Source organism: Anas acuta, chromosome 13 (assembly GCF_963932015.1).
Source record: "Anas acuta chromosome 13, bAnaAcu1.1, whole genome shotgun sequence".
Taxonomy (NCBI): Eukaryota; Metazoa; Chordata; class Aves; order Anseriformes; family Anatidae; genus Anas; species Anas acuta.
Window position 1 is genome coordinate 15093287 of NC_088991.1, and position 16872 is coordinate 15110158.

The 16872-nt window shown below is 45.6% G+C and overlaps 1 protein-coding gene across 9 annotated transcripts in view; it reads right to left on the reverse strand.

Moving 5' to 3' along the window:
* ATP11C (ATPase phospholipid transporting 11C) overlaps positions 1-16872 on the reverse strand; it is a 58430-nt gene continuing 41558 nt past the window's right edge. For 4 of the 9 annotated variants that reach the window (XM_068696984.1, XM_068696982.1, XM_068696981.1 and 1 more), the window contains exons 22-29: positions 15746-15891; positions 15265-15324; positions 14101-14228; positions 11644-11779; positions 9848-9913; positions 8880-8983; positions 7827-7980; positions 1-3296 (exon numbers count right to left, since the gene is read on the reverse strand). In XM_068696984.1, coding sequence (XP_068553085.1) covers positions 3180-3296; positions 7827-7980; positions 8880-8983; positions 9848-9913; positions 11644-11779; positions 14101-14228; positions 15265-15324; positions 15746-15891 — 911 coding nt within the window. In that variant the 3' untranslated portion in view covers positions 1-3179. Of the gene's footprint in view, positions 3297-4376; positions 4473-5541; positions 5633-7826; positions 7981-8879; positions 8984-9847; positions 9914-11643; positions 11780-14100; positions 14229-15264; positions 15325-15745; positions 15892-16872 lie in introns of all 9 variants that reach the window. The other 5 variants (XR_011101017.1, XM_068696983.1, XM_068696986.1 and 2 more) reach the window with 5 other exon arrangements.

Genomic DNA, 16872 nt, shown 5'->3' on the forward strand with positions numbered 1-16872 from the left:
AAAAAAATCCATAGCTGGGAAATTGGATGAATAGTGCAGTATTAGGTAAGTTTTTCAACTGTATGTACCCAAATTCAAATTTAAGCCTGTATGCAATTCCAAGTCATTTATAATATTCTCACAACAATTAGGATTAGTTTTTTGAAAAGTAGCTATGAATACAGCGAGTTTTCCCATTATCACATTACATTTTTGGAGGGAATCTTAATTACTTTGCTTATCTTTCAGTGTCACTAGACAATGATTAAACTTCAGTGGATTACTATGAAAAACCCCAGCCTTTTCCTTCAAGTTTCCCCACCGATAAGCCTGTACTGACCTTTTAGCTCACTAACGAGCACTGTAACAGTGCAGCTTGTGTTATGGCATATGAACAACAATCACAGCATTGCTGTCAGATTACTGCCACTGCCCCCAGCCTGACGGCTGATACCTTACGCTTAATATCACTGCCTTTTCTCTCCTTCTGTGACTCCAGCACGCGTGTCCCATTCCCCCTGATTTCATGATGCATCCACAGCAACAGAAATTTCACTTCTGCTGCTGCTGAACAAGGAGGGGCAGCTCTTCTGGCCCACAGCAGCACAGCAGTCCTGGAACTACATCCATGCCCTAGCTGGAAATCCAAGCCCAAGAAAACCTGCTTTTCCCCAAAGAAGCTGCTATTCCTGACATTTTAATACCACCTTGCTTTTCAGCGTACATGCCTTGGGGTTGAATTTACAGCTACAGCTATAGCTTGCTCCATACTGAGACTGGATACTTCGAAATGGGAAGATTTGGTTCTTAGAAGGCTTCAGCTTAACACAGGCTGCAGCAATCAGCCTGTTTCAGTGGCTTTATTCAGGCAGGTCACACATTGCACATACATGGCAAGCTTCGCTCCGTTCCCACTAACATCAACAGCGAGACCTCCAGCTGAATCTCACAGGAACAGAATTTGACCCTAGAAGTAGAATACAACAGAAAACAAACTGAGAAGCAGGTTGTCAGGCTTGGGACAGCTGGGGCTTGGAATGGTTTTGAATCACAGGAATTGCGCGGTTTAGCGCCTGCGTTTTAAAGGTTATGTAAACACAAGTCAGCAACTGTATATTTAGGTAGAAAGGTTAGATTTGGCATAAAGAGCGCATCTTCATTGTATTCATCGCATACTTGACCTGTAGGCACCACATTTTAGCAGTTAAAGTTGAGAATCGGGCAAGGTTTGCAAGTTGAATTCTAGGTCCGTGAGGTGAGCTAGAAAAAGGAAAAAGAAAAAAAGCTTTGCCCATGGGACACATGCTGGAAGCGCAGCTCCTTTCTTGCATGCCGCAAGGAGTCGAGCTGCGGTTGCTCACAAGGTGACAGACACCACTTGCGTTGAGGCCAGTGCAGAGCATATAATACAGCAGTCCTGTCCGCAGGCCCCTGCTGTGCGGGATGGTTCAAGGGCAGCCACAGGGACTCTGCCCGTCCCTCTGCTCCTTCCATCCCTATCCCCTCCCACACAGGTAGGGCCACCACAGAGTCCTTGTCACATATGGCAGATGTGCCTGCAGCCTATCTGGATCCTGCTTGAATTTTTTTGAAAAAGATGAATTTTGCAGCCAGAGAGCAAGAGACTCTTCAGAGAATTAACAGTCCACTCTTTAGCAAAATTTGATGAAGGGAATGTTTGATCTAGCCCCAGTTTGTTGTTCCCTTGCACGGAAGCAAAACTAAACCTAAAAGACATAGCAGGAGGTAAAAACCCAGCTGCAGTGTAGAGCTCGTTGCTCCTGAAGGTAGATGTGAGTGTGTATCACAGTATTTCTGCGCAAGCCTCCGGCCGCAGGCTGTGCCCACAGGGCAAGGAGAAGGCAGCACGAGGGAGGACCTTCACACGTTGGGCGGCGGCACGCAGGGTGCTCCGTGACTGCTTATGACTCAACACCATGAAAAAGCTGCTTTTTCCACATATGAAGTGTCAGAGAAAATTGAGAGTCAGGCATCTTGCTTCTGCTGCGCAAACTTAAAGAAAAGTTCCTACTACCTTGCTAAAGGTAGATTGAAAAAGAACATGCCAATCGAAAACCAAATGAAGTGTAAAATGAAATCAGATTAATGTACTTTTATTTTTAAAACCAACTTCTGTTTTCTTAGTGCAAATAACTCAAGATGCAGTTTTATGCCTGCGAGTTCACAGGCACCATCCAGGTCCCTGGGACTGGCCAAGGACTGCGCTGTCACTCAGACCTTCCAAGTGTTTCACCAACTGCACGCTGCAGTAACGCAAGCACAGCCACAGGAGCCGGGGCAAACTTGGGCTGGAAGTCCGGCACAGCTGAGCTTTCAAGGTTCTTCCCTCCCCAGGAAAGTTTCCTTACTCCATGAATAGTCCTGGTACATTTCCAAAACAAGGGAAAACCATCCTGACTCCACTTGCCACCAGGAGCAAACCCACCAGCACAGAGCAAACCAACACAGGAGGACGCCCAGAACCACACTGTCTGCACGCTGCCGCTGCTTATGGGTCACTGATTGCTTCCAACCATCCCGGAGGGACGTGTGACTGAACACTGCGCTGCCAGCGGTGATTTTTCCCGAGTCTTCAAGTATTTCTGCCACATGCATCTGGCCACCCTACGCCAGGAGGGGGCAGCCCTCGCGGCGCCAGGCAAGATGCTCGCAGGGATGCGTCTGGCTTCTGCGCTGGGGGAGCGGGCTCTCCCCGGCACCTTCGGGGAGCCGGCCAGGGCTGTTATTGGGTTACAGTCTGTGCTACTTCTTTGGTCAGGTGAAGCAAGAGACTTCAGCAACTCTTTGCTGCTCCCAGGCAGATCTGCAGCGGTGAGAGGAAGCCCCCATGTGACGTAGGGAGGCATTTCTCCCTTGCACTTTGATCGTGCTGTTTTAGAACAATTCCAGAAGATGCTTTCCCAGTCTCCAATTACCATAGTCTTCTGATTTGGCAGATTTATTTTTTTTTTTTGGGGGGGGGGGGGGGGGAGGGGGGAAGGAAGAAGCAACAAGACCAAAGACAAACAGGTACCGCGGCCAGTGCCTGGCTACTGCTTCATCAGCATGGCTGCTTACATACTTGGTAATATTAAACAGAACTGTTACGTTAAAAAACACGTGGTTTTGTTTGCTTGTTGTTTTTTTGTTTTTGTTTTTTTCCTACAGGATGACAATATGCACTGTTTGTATGGAGCATTTTAAAGTATCCTGAGGGGATATCTTTCTGCCGAATTAGTAACAGCATCTTCAGTCTTCACATAGCCATTCTCTATACGTTTGTATGACACTAACATAGGCAGATCAAATGGGCCAGTCTGCAAAAATCAGAAGGAAAACACACGCATTGCAATTGTTACATTGCCAAAATCATAACCCTTTTTGCATCGTTATTTTTAGAGAGAGAAAAAAATTTATGGGAGAGGAAGAATGATTAGAGTAGGATAAAAGTGCCAAACTCCATTCACAACAGGGGGGTGAACACCGGGACAATAAATCATGGTGCAGAGCCCAGCCCCGCAGGGCGGCGAGCACCACCTGCCGCCCGCCACGGCAGCGCCTGTGCAGGGCATGAAGCCCAGCTGTGGGCTGCCGCCCTCGGCCGCTTTCCCTGCCACTCTGATGATGAGATTGGATTCTCTGCAAGCAGGTGGGGGCCACAGAAAATCTGCATTTTAATGCTTGCAGCTGACACCACACAGCTATGTAACATCTCAGCTAAAAGCTACGTTGTGAATTCAATTCGGCACTTTTAATTTTTTTCTGTAGCAAGAAGACAGCTTTTGGCTTACTACAATGTTTAGAACCAAATAAGCTTGTACCAGGATGTTCCCAGTGTATGTATATGCATACAGACACAGAGACATGCCTGCCATACGCTACATTGACAAACAGACAAGTACACGTGTTTAGTTTCAATCTATTTTGATGAATTAAAATTTACTTATTTCTATCTGACGACAGCATGCACCCTAGAAAATTGGATTTTTGTACTATTCAGATGCAATCTGGGAATCATTTTAATGGCTTAGACTTGAATACTTCATTGCAAGCACATCAGTGCTAGCTTTTATAGCCAGTTAGCACAATTCACCACCTGTATTCTCATGCTGTTAATGTTAGACCAAAATATCAGTTATACTGAAGGATTTGTTTTGAATACAGCAAAGTATTTCAGATTGAGTGCATCTTCGTGTGTATGGGCTTCTGCAAACACTAGATAGGAGATGTCCCCACATTAAAATGCCTCCCAAGTATTGCATCCCCATTTCACAAAGACAGGTGCCCCACACCAATAATCAAGAAGATTACAAGAACCACAGTTTAATTGATTTGGGAAGTTACATTTGGTTAATCAACACCTTTTAAAACCATCCCAACTCCTTAGGACAGGGTACCTGTTACAACACATTAGACTCATCTGAGAATGTTCTTAAAAGGAGTGGTCTGGCAGAAGGTCTGGACGACAATGAATCAGGTGCCTTCCTACTGCTCTGCAACAGCGAGGCAAAAATACTTGTAGCACATGCAACACTTTAACCTACCTAGTGGTCCAACAACAAGAAACACACACACACACCTTTTTACAGGCAACTAAATCATACCACAAGGGATGTAACAATACACACTCCCTGAATACCACCGTGATCAATACTGGCTGGGTTTTTCAGTGCAAGAGGCGCAGATGGCACTCGGCAAAGAGCTCTGCTTCCCAAAATGTTTACCTTCAGGCTTGGAGGTTTATGCTACAGGTGCTTTTGAGAGGGAAACATCTTCACTCTCCTTAGTACCAGTATTTTTTAAAACAATGAGTGATACCAGGGAAACCAAGCCCTAGGGGCATGTATCCAAGGCACTTAGCACTGGGGTGAGCCACCTCAGCCACTTGTGGTGTGAGTGCCAAGGCTTACGTGCCTGCACAAAGGGCAGCTGAGCATCAGCAAGAGTTGTGTGCTGGGCAAGAAGGGTGCCCGAGCAGCTCCTGCACTATCCAACAAGCGTATCCAACAAACAACCTGGCTGTTTGCAAGGTCATCCAGTAGGATGATGAGAATTGAGTCCACTTTGTTCTACGCTTCAGTGAAATTTGTATCTAGCCCACTAAAACAAACCTACAGAGGGGAGGGAGAAATGGGGAGACAGATCCATGACTAGACAAAATTATGCAGCAGCACCAATTTCCATGAACAGGAACAATTCACCCCAGCTGAGGACCTGGTAGAAACCCCAGCATCACGACTGATACCTGCCTGAATTCCCCTGAGCACCTAAAGGGACACCGGGCACAAAAGCATCACCTGCACCCATGACACAGGTGTTGAGCATGAGCAGCTCAGCCACCAGGTGTGCAGCTGGACCTGAGCATCTGAACAGCAGGAGGCCAAAGGGGCAGAGACAGACAAAACATTTAAGCAAAAGATTGAAATTAAAGCAATGGGGGGTAGAGGGAAGCAGCCTCTTGCTGGGTGAGCAAATCTAAACACCAGTTTTTAGCAGTTATGCATTAGAAGAAGGAAAAAGCAGGAGAGCAAGCAACACGTACTGACTCAGAAAGGAAATCACCTTATTCGCTCCAAGAAAAGCTGTGATTGCTGGAAGTTTGAGAAAGCATGAAGATAGTGGATGTTCCTGAGGAAGGAAGGCGCTTCGTTACCTAGTTCACAACAGCACAAAAGACAGAAAATTGCAGTACAAGAGAGAGAGAAAGGCAGAAACCAAAGAAAATAAGAATGCGCCTTGCAGTTAAAAAAAAACAAAAACAAAACAAATCCACACAGAAAATTTAATAAAAACTGAACAGAGCTGCTGTGTTGTGTCATACAGAAACTCAGTCCCATACAGGTCAAGGGCAAGCTCCTATCGGCCTGGCCTCGGTCCATCTTTTCCTTCCCGAGGGGACCCTGAGCTGTCAAGCTGGGTGTTCAGGCAGCTAAACAAGGACACTGATCTGGTTTTGTACGTAACGCTCCCCCTGGGAAACTTGTATCTATCTTTTCCAATATTAAGCTTAGGATTCTCAAAAAGGATCTCAATTTAAAATCCTCTACCTAGTCTTGGTTGCCTTTGAAAAACTGGGTGGCTGACTTCAATGTCTGACAGCCAGCACGGACATCTAGAGCTGGTATCTGCTCCAGGCATTTCATAAAGCTCTTAACTTGAAATGTACTTTTCAATAAGGCTCAGCCTGCATTTAGTTTAGAATGCACATACCAAGAGACTTTTCTAGTTGACACTTGGTGTTGATTTGCTAAACGATTTCACAAGAGCTGTTTTTAACGCATTTAAAGCGCACTTGAAAGCGAGCATTAAATGCGAGAATGGATCTTCTGGCCAAGAGCTGGAAACAAAAATGGGTCTCCTCTTGGGTGAACCGAGCTGGGGTTTGGTAACCCCCACGTTTCCCTTCTGGGACAGTGGGCTCAAACTGCCCTATGACTGGAGCTGAGAGCAAATCATTTCCATCCTCCCCAATCAGGGTGTCAATCCAGAAACTATTAAGTCATGCTTACAAGGAAGAAATAACATGGAACTGGGAAGAATTTAGCTATACTTATTTTACCATCTGTATTGCTTTCAAATTTAATGGTTTGGGTGGTGGTTTTTTTTGGTCTTGCAGACACATGTTTTACTTCACTGATACTTTGCCAAGCTTGTACTTCAAGGGTTATGGGGGGAAAAAAAAACTTACTACTTCATTGGATATTTTAAAAAGATTATTAGCTCTATTAAAAAGCATACTAGTACCAAAAATAACAGGCTATCCCAGGTGAAGAAAGTGCACTGAAACCTCACAGGACCTACCAGCTTGAGGAGAGAAGCCTGTTCTACACCTCAGTATTTGAAACGTCACCCAGCGTTTTTGTGTGACACAGAGCCCTGCCCAAGCTAGGTAAAATCAGCTCTGCACAGCCCTGCGGGGACAGTGGAGCCAGTTCAGGGTACAGCTGGCAAAGGAGTCACCTCTGCCATGCCATCAGCTTGCAGCAATGGAGACACCCAGGCCAAAACGAGCAGTGACACTGCACACTGCTGCCGTGGGCACCGCTGCCTCCTGCCCCTTGGGCTGCATCTACAGGCTGTACTCCATTGCTGCTTGAGAAAACACAAAGCTGATGGCAATAGGGCAGGAGTGGCTGGCAGCTCGCCGCTTGCTGACCTGCTGCAAAACTTGCTAAAATCGCAGGAGGGAAGAGAGGCACTGCAGGAGGGAGGCGAGGCAGACAGAGCGACAGGTGGCGGAGCACGGCCAGGGAGCAGGCGCTGCCCAGGAGGACGATGCTGCAGGGATGCTCGTCACCTCTGGGCAAGCACGTGGCAAGGGACAGGGACTGTCTCCATGGGGTCACGCTCTGTGTAGAGTAACCCTGAGCACTACTGAGGAGAGCTGGACACTAATCTCACACTGCTGCACTGGCCCCCAGTTATTAGGGAGATGGGCAGATGTGACAAGACCTGCCTGAATCACTCCCCTGGTGCTGGCACCTGGAGGGCATACGCAAGCAGAACGTCTTGACTTAAAATCAAGTTGCTTTTGTCAGTACACACTGTGGTTTGGTTGATCAGTTTGGACTGGAAAAGGGTTATAGTACTTTTATAAGAGAGAAGCTTTCCATCCAGCCTAGGTAATTAAGGAAAGGCACTGGTTGAGTCTCACCACACTAGAGATCTAGGCTATATTTTTAGATGAGCTTCTTGACATTTCTGGCATGTGAAAGAGCAAGACGCGACTCTAGCAAGCCTTCCTCGAGATGTGAATGGCACACAGTGCTATTACAGGCTCATCTGGTGCTTAAGAATAGAAGAGGCCTTTATGATACATCACACAGTATTTTCACCTTGCTCCTTACCTGATGACTTTTCTCTTTTATATTTTTTAAAACTATTAGAAGAATTTCTGGGAAAAGGCTGATAAAGATCAGGAGAATTATTGCCAGCCAGGTGGAAACAGAAGTCAGCATATGGGCAAATACAAAATACATTCTTTGCTGCTTCAAGAAAGGCCTGAAAAAGAAAAGATACAAACACATTCTGGTTAACACTGTCAGCCACACAAGTTTCCCAACTAGGTCAGACTGGGATCAAACTGTTTGCAGTAACACCTCCCTTCCCAAGGCAGATGGGTACAGCCTGCACAGAAATAGGCTGCCCCTTCCCCTCCCCACCCATCTCCTGCCCTCGGCTGCGCTAATTCTGTGGGACTGTCCAGCAGCCTCCTGGGACTACTCTTATGTTTCTCCCATCTTCATACTGCCTCTTTCCCCCACTTCTTGGCCAAGCCACTGTTCTTCCTTGTTGCAGCAGCAGCTGGACCTGTGCTTTCTCCTGCCTACCTCTCCCTTGGCTGCCCCACAATGCCAGGCCCTATAGCTCTGAGTCTGTCTGTTCTTCCCTTTCCTATCCCCAGGTTTTTTCCAACGTAATTTTTTTCCTTTCTTTCCCACCCACGTGCACAAACGGATGCTGAAATATTTACACTGGCACCTCCCAGTGAAGACAGCAGCCTCAGCACCAGAAATGCCCCTGTGGGCAGAAAGGCAAACTGCCTCTCTTGGGCTGCAAGCGGGTGCCACCTGCCTCCAGGCTGCTGCACAGATCTTGTCACACAACAGCCCTCTTCCAGCAGTGCTGTGTGGAGAGAGCATCCTTTCCCCTCCCCAGGAACAAACCCCACCATGACAGCACTAGAATATTCCATCTGAAGACATAAAAAAGCAAACCTGTGCTGCCTACCACTATTAATCACCATGATCAGTACTAACACATGCTTATCACAGCTGCAAACACCTCGCTGTCCCCAAATCTTTGGGTAACCCAAATGAGGAGACATGGCAGTCATGTCCAACACAAAGCAGGTGATGGACATTCCCCTAAAAAGTACCACTGAAAGAAAAGATACTTGCCAAATGACTCCTCCCCAAAAGAACGAGAAAAACACATAGAAGGCAAGGGAGCCCCATATCACAAAGTGGTTCATCCACGTCCAGAATCGAGTATCTAATGCTAGCTGTGTAAATAAAAATTAAAAATAAAAATAAACAGGCAGAACAAGCATTACAAGCAGAACATATTCAATTATATTTATATTAAATTTGTCTGCTTTCAGGGTACGGCTGAAGTTTTCCAGTCAGCTACCTCTCTGTGTATGAACACCTGGGAAACACTTTCAATATCTACAGACTGGCACAACATCAACAGGGAGGCAGCAAGTTTCTAATTGCAGCTGATACTTTTTAATAGAATAAGTTTGATGCAACCTCTGATGCTACATGAAACAAATGTGTAAAGGTTGCAGTAATTGTAATTGCCTTCTGTCACCACCTGCTGTCCTGAACCAAACATAAAAGACCTTTTGTAAGGCCTTATGCAAACTGTTCATTCTGGAAAGCTCCATGAAACAAAGCAGTTTGGCTGTTATTGTTTGACAGATGTGCTTTTGTGATCCCTATGGTGCTGAGCAGCATCTGAAAGAAGGCAGTCAGACCCGAGTACTCAGTTGTTCCTTTCCTCTTTCTGGAGCTGAAAGCCAAGGGGCGTTAAGTGTGGGGAAAAAAGTCAACTGTAACCAACTGGAGATCTCAGAAGAGGGCAAAACATAGGGAAATAATTTACCAGAGCATAAGCACTTGTCATAAGCGCACACAGACCAGAGGCTACACAAAGAACAGCAGCCACTAAGCCACTCATAAATTCCTGCCTGTCTGGAGGAACAGAAGATACGAAGTGTGGGGGGAAAGGTATTCATAAAATACATCTTCAATGTATTCACCCAACGGGGTAAATACTGCACAGGGTAAATACTGTTTTATATTGCACTATATACACAACATTCAAAAAAGAACTGCAAGAAGAAGGGAAGGAGGAGGCTAACCTTCAGAGTGACGGTGAACACCAACACAGTGAAAACAATCGTTCCGAAGGTCCAATTTCCGAACACCTGGAAAACACGTTGCGTTGCCACATGCGCCTCTGTCCACCTCGTTCAAGAGGAACAGAAACGACGACAATGACAACGGTGCAAGCAAGGACAGGGAGGGGAAGGAGGGATGGCGCGACTGCTACTCGGGCTATGCGCTGGGCGCTCAGCACGCCAGCCGCCCGCTACTCTAACCCTGTGCCATGCACTACCACGGACAAGTGACCCGGTGTCGTGACAGTGACAGGTACAACCTCCTACTAACAGCAATGTTGACTGAGAACACAAGTCATTTGGACCACCTGCATTTCATGACTTCTTGGTCATTTACTCAGTTTCTGCTTTCTCGTGACACAGAACTATCGCAGCACCTCTGGTTATCGTGCCATTTCAGTCCCACTTGCAGGACACACCAGTGGGTGCTTCTCCATACGAGAATACACTGGTTTATTTTGCAGGTACTAGTGACTACGCACAACAAAGAAAAGCAGATACTGTATATAAATCCAAATGATGGCAATGAATGGGACAGATGCTTACCAAAGGCTGTCAAGATCTGAATGCATACATTAAAACAGAAAGTGAAATGTAAAAGTTTTTAAAAAATGCAAAAAAATTAAAGTCAATAGGAGCGAAAAAGGAGTCAATCAAACATACATGGATATTATGAGCAATTGCTGGTAGCAGTTCTTTACAGGCGTAAGTGCTTACAAAACAGGACAAAACCACAGGTCTTATTTTAGTGCCACATGGACTTGACCTCTCAAGGCATCTGCAGTGCTTACATGTTTTATTCAAATGCAATCAGAATGGCTATAAACACAGAAAGGCACTGAATCTACAGTACTTGTGTGTGACTACACATAGCCGGGGCCATAAATGGTGGCACTGATGCAATGTATGCAAATCTCAGCTTTCCTCCACCTGTTGAAAGCTAAGGTGTTTTCAAGGATCACAAGTGATGGTGTAAAGCTCTCCATCAGCTGAGAACTGCTAACACCTCCTTTCAGTGGAGGGTGTCCCCAGACAGCACAGACCACCACGTGCAAGACAGCTGCACTGCACCGATGCTTTGCTCTGTTCTCAGCTAACCAGCAAAAAAAAACTTAAGTTCTTTCCCCCTCCCCATCTTTCTATGCACATTTGCCTGGGCTAGCTCGCACACCTCGCTCACATGGTGATGCAAACACCGGTCCCAGTGCGAGAGGCACGAACAAGCAGACAGCAGGGACAAGGAGAGCAGCCTGCTCCCTTTTGATGGCAGCGCTAACTTGTGCTGGCTTCGGCACAGCAGCAAGCTGCCAGCACCAGCCTTCCCCCTCGCAACGGGAGGCGGGGGGCTGGATCAGGCTTCGTGCAGGCACTACTTTGGTCCCTTGTGGCCTGGGCAGGGTTTCCTCGCTGGCAGGTCCTGCCCTGCACCCAGCCAACTCCTGGGACCACGTGGAGGGGTGAAAGTGCACTGTGCAAAGCACAGGCTGGAGACATCACTGGGGTGGAATAAAGTTCTTTGTAAGACTACTTATTGTACCTAGAGAGCATAACCACCTCTACACTGTTTCCATGGCGATTTGGAAAATGTTTCGTTTTAAGCAGTTGCTGCAGAATCACACCATAAGCAATGCTACACCGTTGGACGAGACTTGAGACACAGCGCACAGACTAAGCGTGTAGATATTCACTGACAGGCATATAAAAGAGGCAGGGCACAAAAGAAACACTCATCTTTCTTTCTTTTTTGGTGTTGTTACCTTTCCGTTATCTTCCAATGATGAATTTTGAAAAAGAAAATAAACCCCAAAGAAAAACACGAGTCCTTCAAAGGCGCCCAGGAAGGTCCAGTACAAGAAAGGCCTCCACTGCAGCATTGCATTATCAGAAACTTTCCTGCCAAGAAAACAAGCAACAAGAAAATCACCATCATGTAGGTCCTGCTGCAAAGCCCAGGGTTTCCCTTGCTGTAGAAGACAAGAAGATAAAACACAAATACCTGCCAGTACACGGGACTTAAACGTTTGCTATATGCACATACTGGTCCTAATAAATCAAAAGACACTCAGCATATATTTTTTTTTATCCTTCTCTAGGTAATGCAGACAAAAATCCAACCCCATCCAAATGAAGCAAGCAGCTGTAATGCAGTCCCAAGCATCTTGTACAAACACCTTGCTGCCTCCCCTATCCAGAATTAACAACTCCTGAATTTCAAAACCAGGGCTATGTCGAAGAAGAAATGCGTAAGATGCAAAGAACTTGTGGCACGCTTCCCTCTCTTTTTGTTGAATGTGAAAACTCACTTTTTGGGAAAGCTCTGTGAGTGCTGTTCCTGGAAGTGGTGTTGTTCTGTACAGGCTGAAAATAAAACTCCTGAATCGTACCGTGGGTTTTTAGCACGGGGGTTTTAGCAGGAGGCTCTTGGCTGAGAACAGGAATAAGATCTGGCACGGAGGCAGCAGCAGCAGGTTGATGCATGTTGACAGGGCCCTGTGAGGACATGCTCCAAGGCCACTGTCACAGCCACGGAGCTGCAAACCCAGGACCACATCCAGCTTTGGTTCCTTTGGTCCCTGCTGCAGGTCTCCAGCAGCAACCCCAGGGACCTATGCTTTTGACTACACCTCAAACAGCCTGACACTTGCTAGACATGAAAAGGAAATACTGTTCCAGAAGTCTTTCCCCAAAATAGTTGAAAACCGCTGCTTATGCTTAAAAAAGCTTCTTGCATCACTATATTTTCAGATGACCTTCTTTAAAACTTGAAGATTGATGGGGGATGAAAGCATGTTTATGGCAAAACCAAAAATCCTCTCTTCTCTTTTTTTTTCCTTAACTGTTCAAGCAAAACATCTATTATCAGCAATATGCACCCTGTAAACAGGTGTGATGCTGAGCTCCAGTAATTGCAATTTCTAAAGCAAAACACTACTGGAATCCTATGCATGATATTCTCTAACATACTGTAATTTGGGTATGAGTAAGGAGCACAGATAAATCAGACCAAGAGCTATTTTTGCAAGGAGAGAAAATGCGAAGAGCCTCCTCAGTGCAATCTGTTTTGCATTCACATTTATGGCCTGCAGCACTCATCGTAAACAGACTTTTTACTGTGCCTCAGACTAGAGATCTGCACTGCAGCAACTCAGCACTTCATACGGCAGAGGCACAGCAGTCATTCTGTATTCAGCAGCACATGCATAGTCCTGAATATTCAAAGTGAAGCTATCTGACTGCACAATTAATCTGTTTTCCCTCAACTCACATACACCAGTGATCAGACAGCTCACCAGGTGAATGCTCAGGGGGCTGCTGTTATTGGTCTATGCTGCACAATATTCAATTACAAATTTATTTAGAGATACGTGTGTTTTGCCATATGAGTGGAGGAACACAGAAGTTTAATCAATCAGAACTGAGTAGCTATTTCAGAAATACTCAAATCCCCTGAAGGGCTGCACTCATGTGCATGTATGGGCAGGGGTGGGAGGAAGACATGAAGTATTTCAGGTTCTGCGGGAGGTCAGGGACTCCCCCAGTTGCAATGAAGTAGAAAAAGAAGCCAGTAAAGCAGGGAGAGATCATCTCCTCTTAACCTCTACTTTCCACCTGCAATGTGGAGGAAACTCTGAGCACATGGCTCTGAGCATGGCTCCCAGGTAACTCATTTTGAAATGGAGATTTGCCCTTTGGGGGATATCCATCCAGACCAGCTGAGAAACTACCTGCTTGAGTTGTATTTCATGAGCATTCACTTTCCTGTAAATTAATAGATCTCTCTTCTCCTGAAAGATAGATTTTCCCTCCATCTATTGCATGCTCCATCATGGGCTTGGCTCACGCCACCTGGCTCAAAACTAACGTGAGTGAATGCTCTGGCCAGAGTTGCAACTTGCTTTACTATAGAGGAATAATTCCATCTACAGACCCCCCCTTCCTCTTTTTTTTTTTTTTTTTTTTTAAACGCAGACAGAAGGGCAATTTACTGGACCAGATACTGTGAGAGGGCATAAATAGAAACAGGCATTAAACACGTAAGCAGCGGGGACATAAAAAAAATCTTTTCTCCAGTTCCACGGCTACCTTGTCACCATCACAGGGCAGGTACACCAACCAGCTCAAGTGATCCCTGATGGATTGTTTCAGGCACCAACAAAGCTTAAACTGTGGCCAACGAAGCAGTGCTGAGGCTTACCCAGTCCTTTGCTACTTACATATACAATTGTGGATCTGAGGTCAGCGTGTCAATGTTGATGTGCTGCTCCAGGAGGCTGTAAGCCAGGATAGGTAGTGACGTGAAGCAGATGTTGTACATGGTAAGGTAAGCAGCATCATACAGAGGCTGAGAAGAGGGAGAAGGGCAAAATGAGACAGAAACTTGGCTTTAAAAGTCTCCCCACAAACAGATTTACAGTTTCCAGCCCTTGCCTCCATACATAACCCATGGACTCACCCCTTTGTCACAGACACAAATCACGCCCCGGGCAATGCCAGCGGGGCCGAGGCACCCACAGGCTGCGTGGCCAGAACCCTATGGCCACTGAGGGCAGCCCCACTGCCAGCAGCTCCATACCTGCCTGGGCTGGGCCCCATCTTGACCTCCAGAAAAACATAATTAAACAGTCCTTATTGCAGCTTTTCTGTAGCTGCTCTTGTGCTGCCGTTTCTATTAATACACTTGATGTCTCCTGTGACTCTCTAAAGACTAGACTTTTTTTAGACTATGATTTTTCTTTTCTCTTTTTTTTTTTAAAGCAAGTGTTTCCGCTGAGACATGCAGAGAATAATCTCCTATGATTGCTTTTAAGACCAAGCAGACACAAAAGCACACAAGTGAACACAAAACCCAAAGAATTGTCTCCAAACACCCAAGCCCACACCTCACAGAAATCCGTCCTTCTGACACTCATTTGGACAAAGCAAGTGTTTGATGACACTCATCATGTGTCTTACTTTAAAGGCTCTGATAAAAGAACAAACTGTTCCTTCTTTTGAAAGACAACTTTAATACAAAGAAATACTGCAGAGAGAAAAAGACCAGGAAGTCTTCAAAAAACTTTTCTCTTAAGTGTAGCAAAAGTAGGTGTTGGCAAACCAGCTAAGCCACCCTCCTGTTACTTTGGGAAGGCATCCATCCGTGTTTAAGCAACAAAAATGGGTCATGGATAGAAATGGAAAGCAAGCCAATTCACTTATTTTCAACTGTAGGTTTCAAAAATATTATGCTGCAGACATGGTGCTGAGCAAGGTCAATTTGTACTATCACCTAAAGAAAGAAGAGGAAGAGACAGGATGCTCAGAAGTGAAATCTCTGCTACAAAGCCTTATGACGTGACTTGCTTTTTCCCTGTCTTTTTAGATATATTACTGGAAGTTACCTGCTGTGAGAATCCACAGAAGAACTGGTATAAAAATTGTGGTAAAATGAAGCAAAGGTTCTAGAAAAATGAAAAAAGAAGGGTTAGCAGGGAAGCATTTATGCACTCAGTGAATGCTTGACTTTTCATTCTAAATCCAAATATTTTTCCCCTATTATCAGATGATAATACCTGATATTATGATATCAGGTAAAGCAGGTGTCCTGGTTTCGGCTGGGATAGAATTACTTTTCCTCCTAGTAGCTGCTGTGTTTTGGATTTAGGATGAGAATAATGCTGATAACACACTGATGGCTTAGTTGCTGCAGAGCAGTGCTTACACAGAGTCGTGGACTCCTCAGCTCCTCACACCATCCTGCCAGCGAGGAGGCCACAGGTACACAAGGAGCTGGGATGGGACAGAACCAGGGCAGCTGACCCAGACTGGCCAAGGGGATATTCCCTACCATATGATGTCATGCAGAAAAACACACATCCTTACCTTATAGAAGAAATACTGTACAAGGTGTGCTATTCTCACATAATACAAATGCCCATGTGCTAGTAGCAATTTTCTTAAGTGTTTAAACTTTGGGACAGCATAGTCACTGTTTCTTGCAGCCTGCCGTCCTTCTTTGCCTTTTATACCTGCAGACAGAAGAATTGCAAGGGATTAATCCATATGGGACTGGAATTTGGACTGACACTACCCATGCTTGTTCATATAAGTCTGTCTCAATCCACGATAAAGGCCATACTTCGTTCTTGCTTCTACAAGGACTTTACATTTCAAACACTTCCATGCATCCACCATGCACGCCCACCCGTGGCATTTTGGGGACTGTGCCTGCAGGCACAGAGTGGCAGGCAGACACCCCAGGAGAGCAAAACACTAAAGCTCTTCAAGACTTGGTGTGGCCTTGGCTCTAGGACAATCAGATGTGCCTCTGGAGTTTTTAATTTATATTTAGTTTGCTATCCAAGTTTCTGTGTAAGAGAATGTGGTGAAGACTATCTAAATCCGATGAAAGATACCTAATTGGTTTCCCCAGGGGCTTGCCTGCATATAGCAATCTGGTTATTTCACTGCAGATGCTCAGCCTCCCCAGAAATCCCCTCAGAGCAAAACTCAAGAAAGCCAGTTTTGTTCACTCAGAAACCACATTCAAATGAACTACAACTATTCATTAGAGGCTAACATACCATTTCCAACAGCCAGAAATAAAGAGGCTATCCTTTCTCTTCTATCTTTACCTTCTTCAATACCCTTTTTAGTAATATTAAAAAAATATCCAGTACTTTCAGAACCTCTGAAAACAATCTGCAGAAATTTAGACAGTTTGCATATGATGTCAGTCATATGGACAGGGCAGACAACACAGCAGAGCATCAGCCCCTGCAAGATGCATGAGATGCTAGCAGCTGCAATCAGCACTGCCAGGCAAACCCAGGTAAAGGATGAAGGCCAGCTTCAGCTCAGCTGAGATAAGCAGGTACAATCCCACTGAAATTCTCAGCACTGAATTTAATAGTGAAGAGAAGACTGGCAGAAATTATGTATTTAATTTAAGCTAGCATCAACCTTGTTTGTGCAGAGGACAGCAGAAAACCTCAGGTGTTTCACCACTG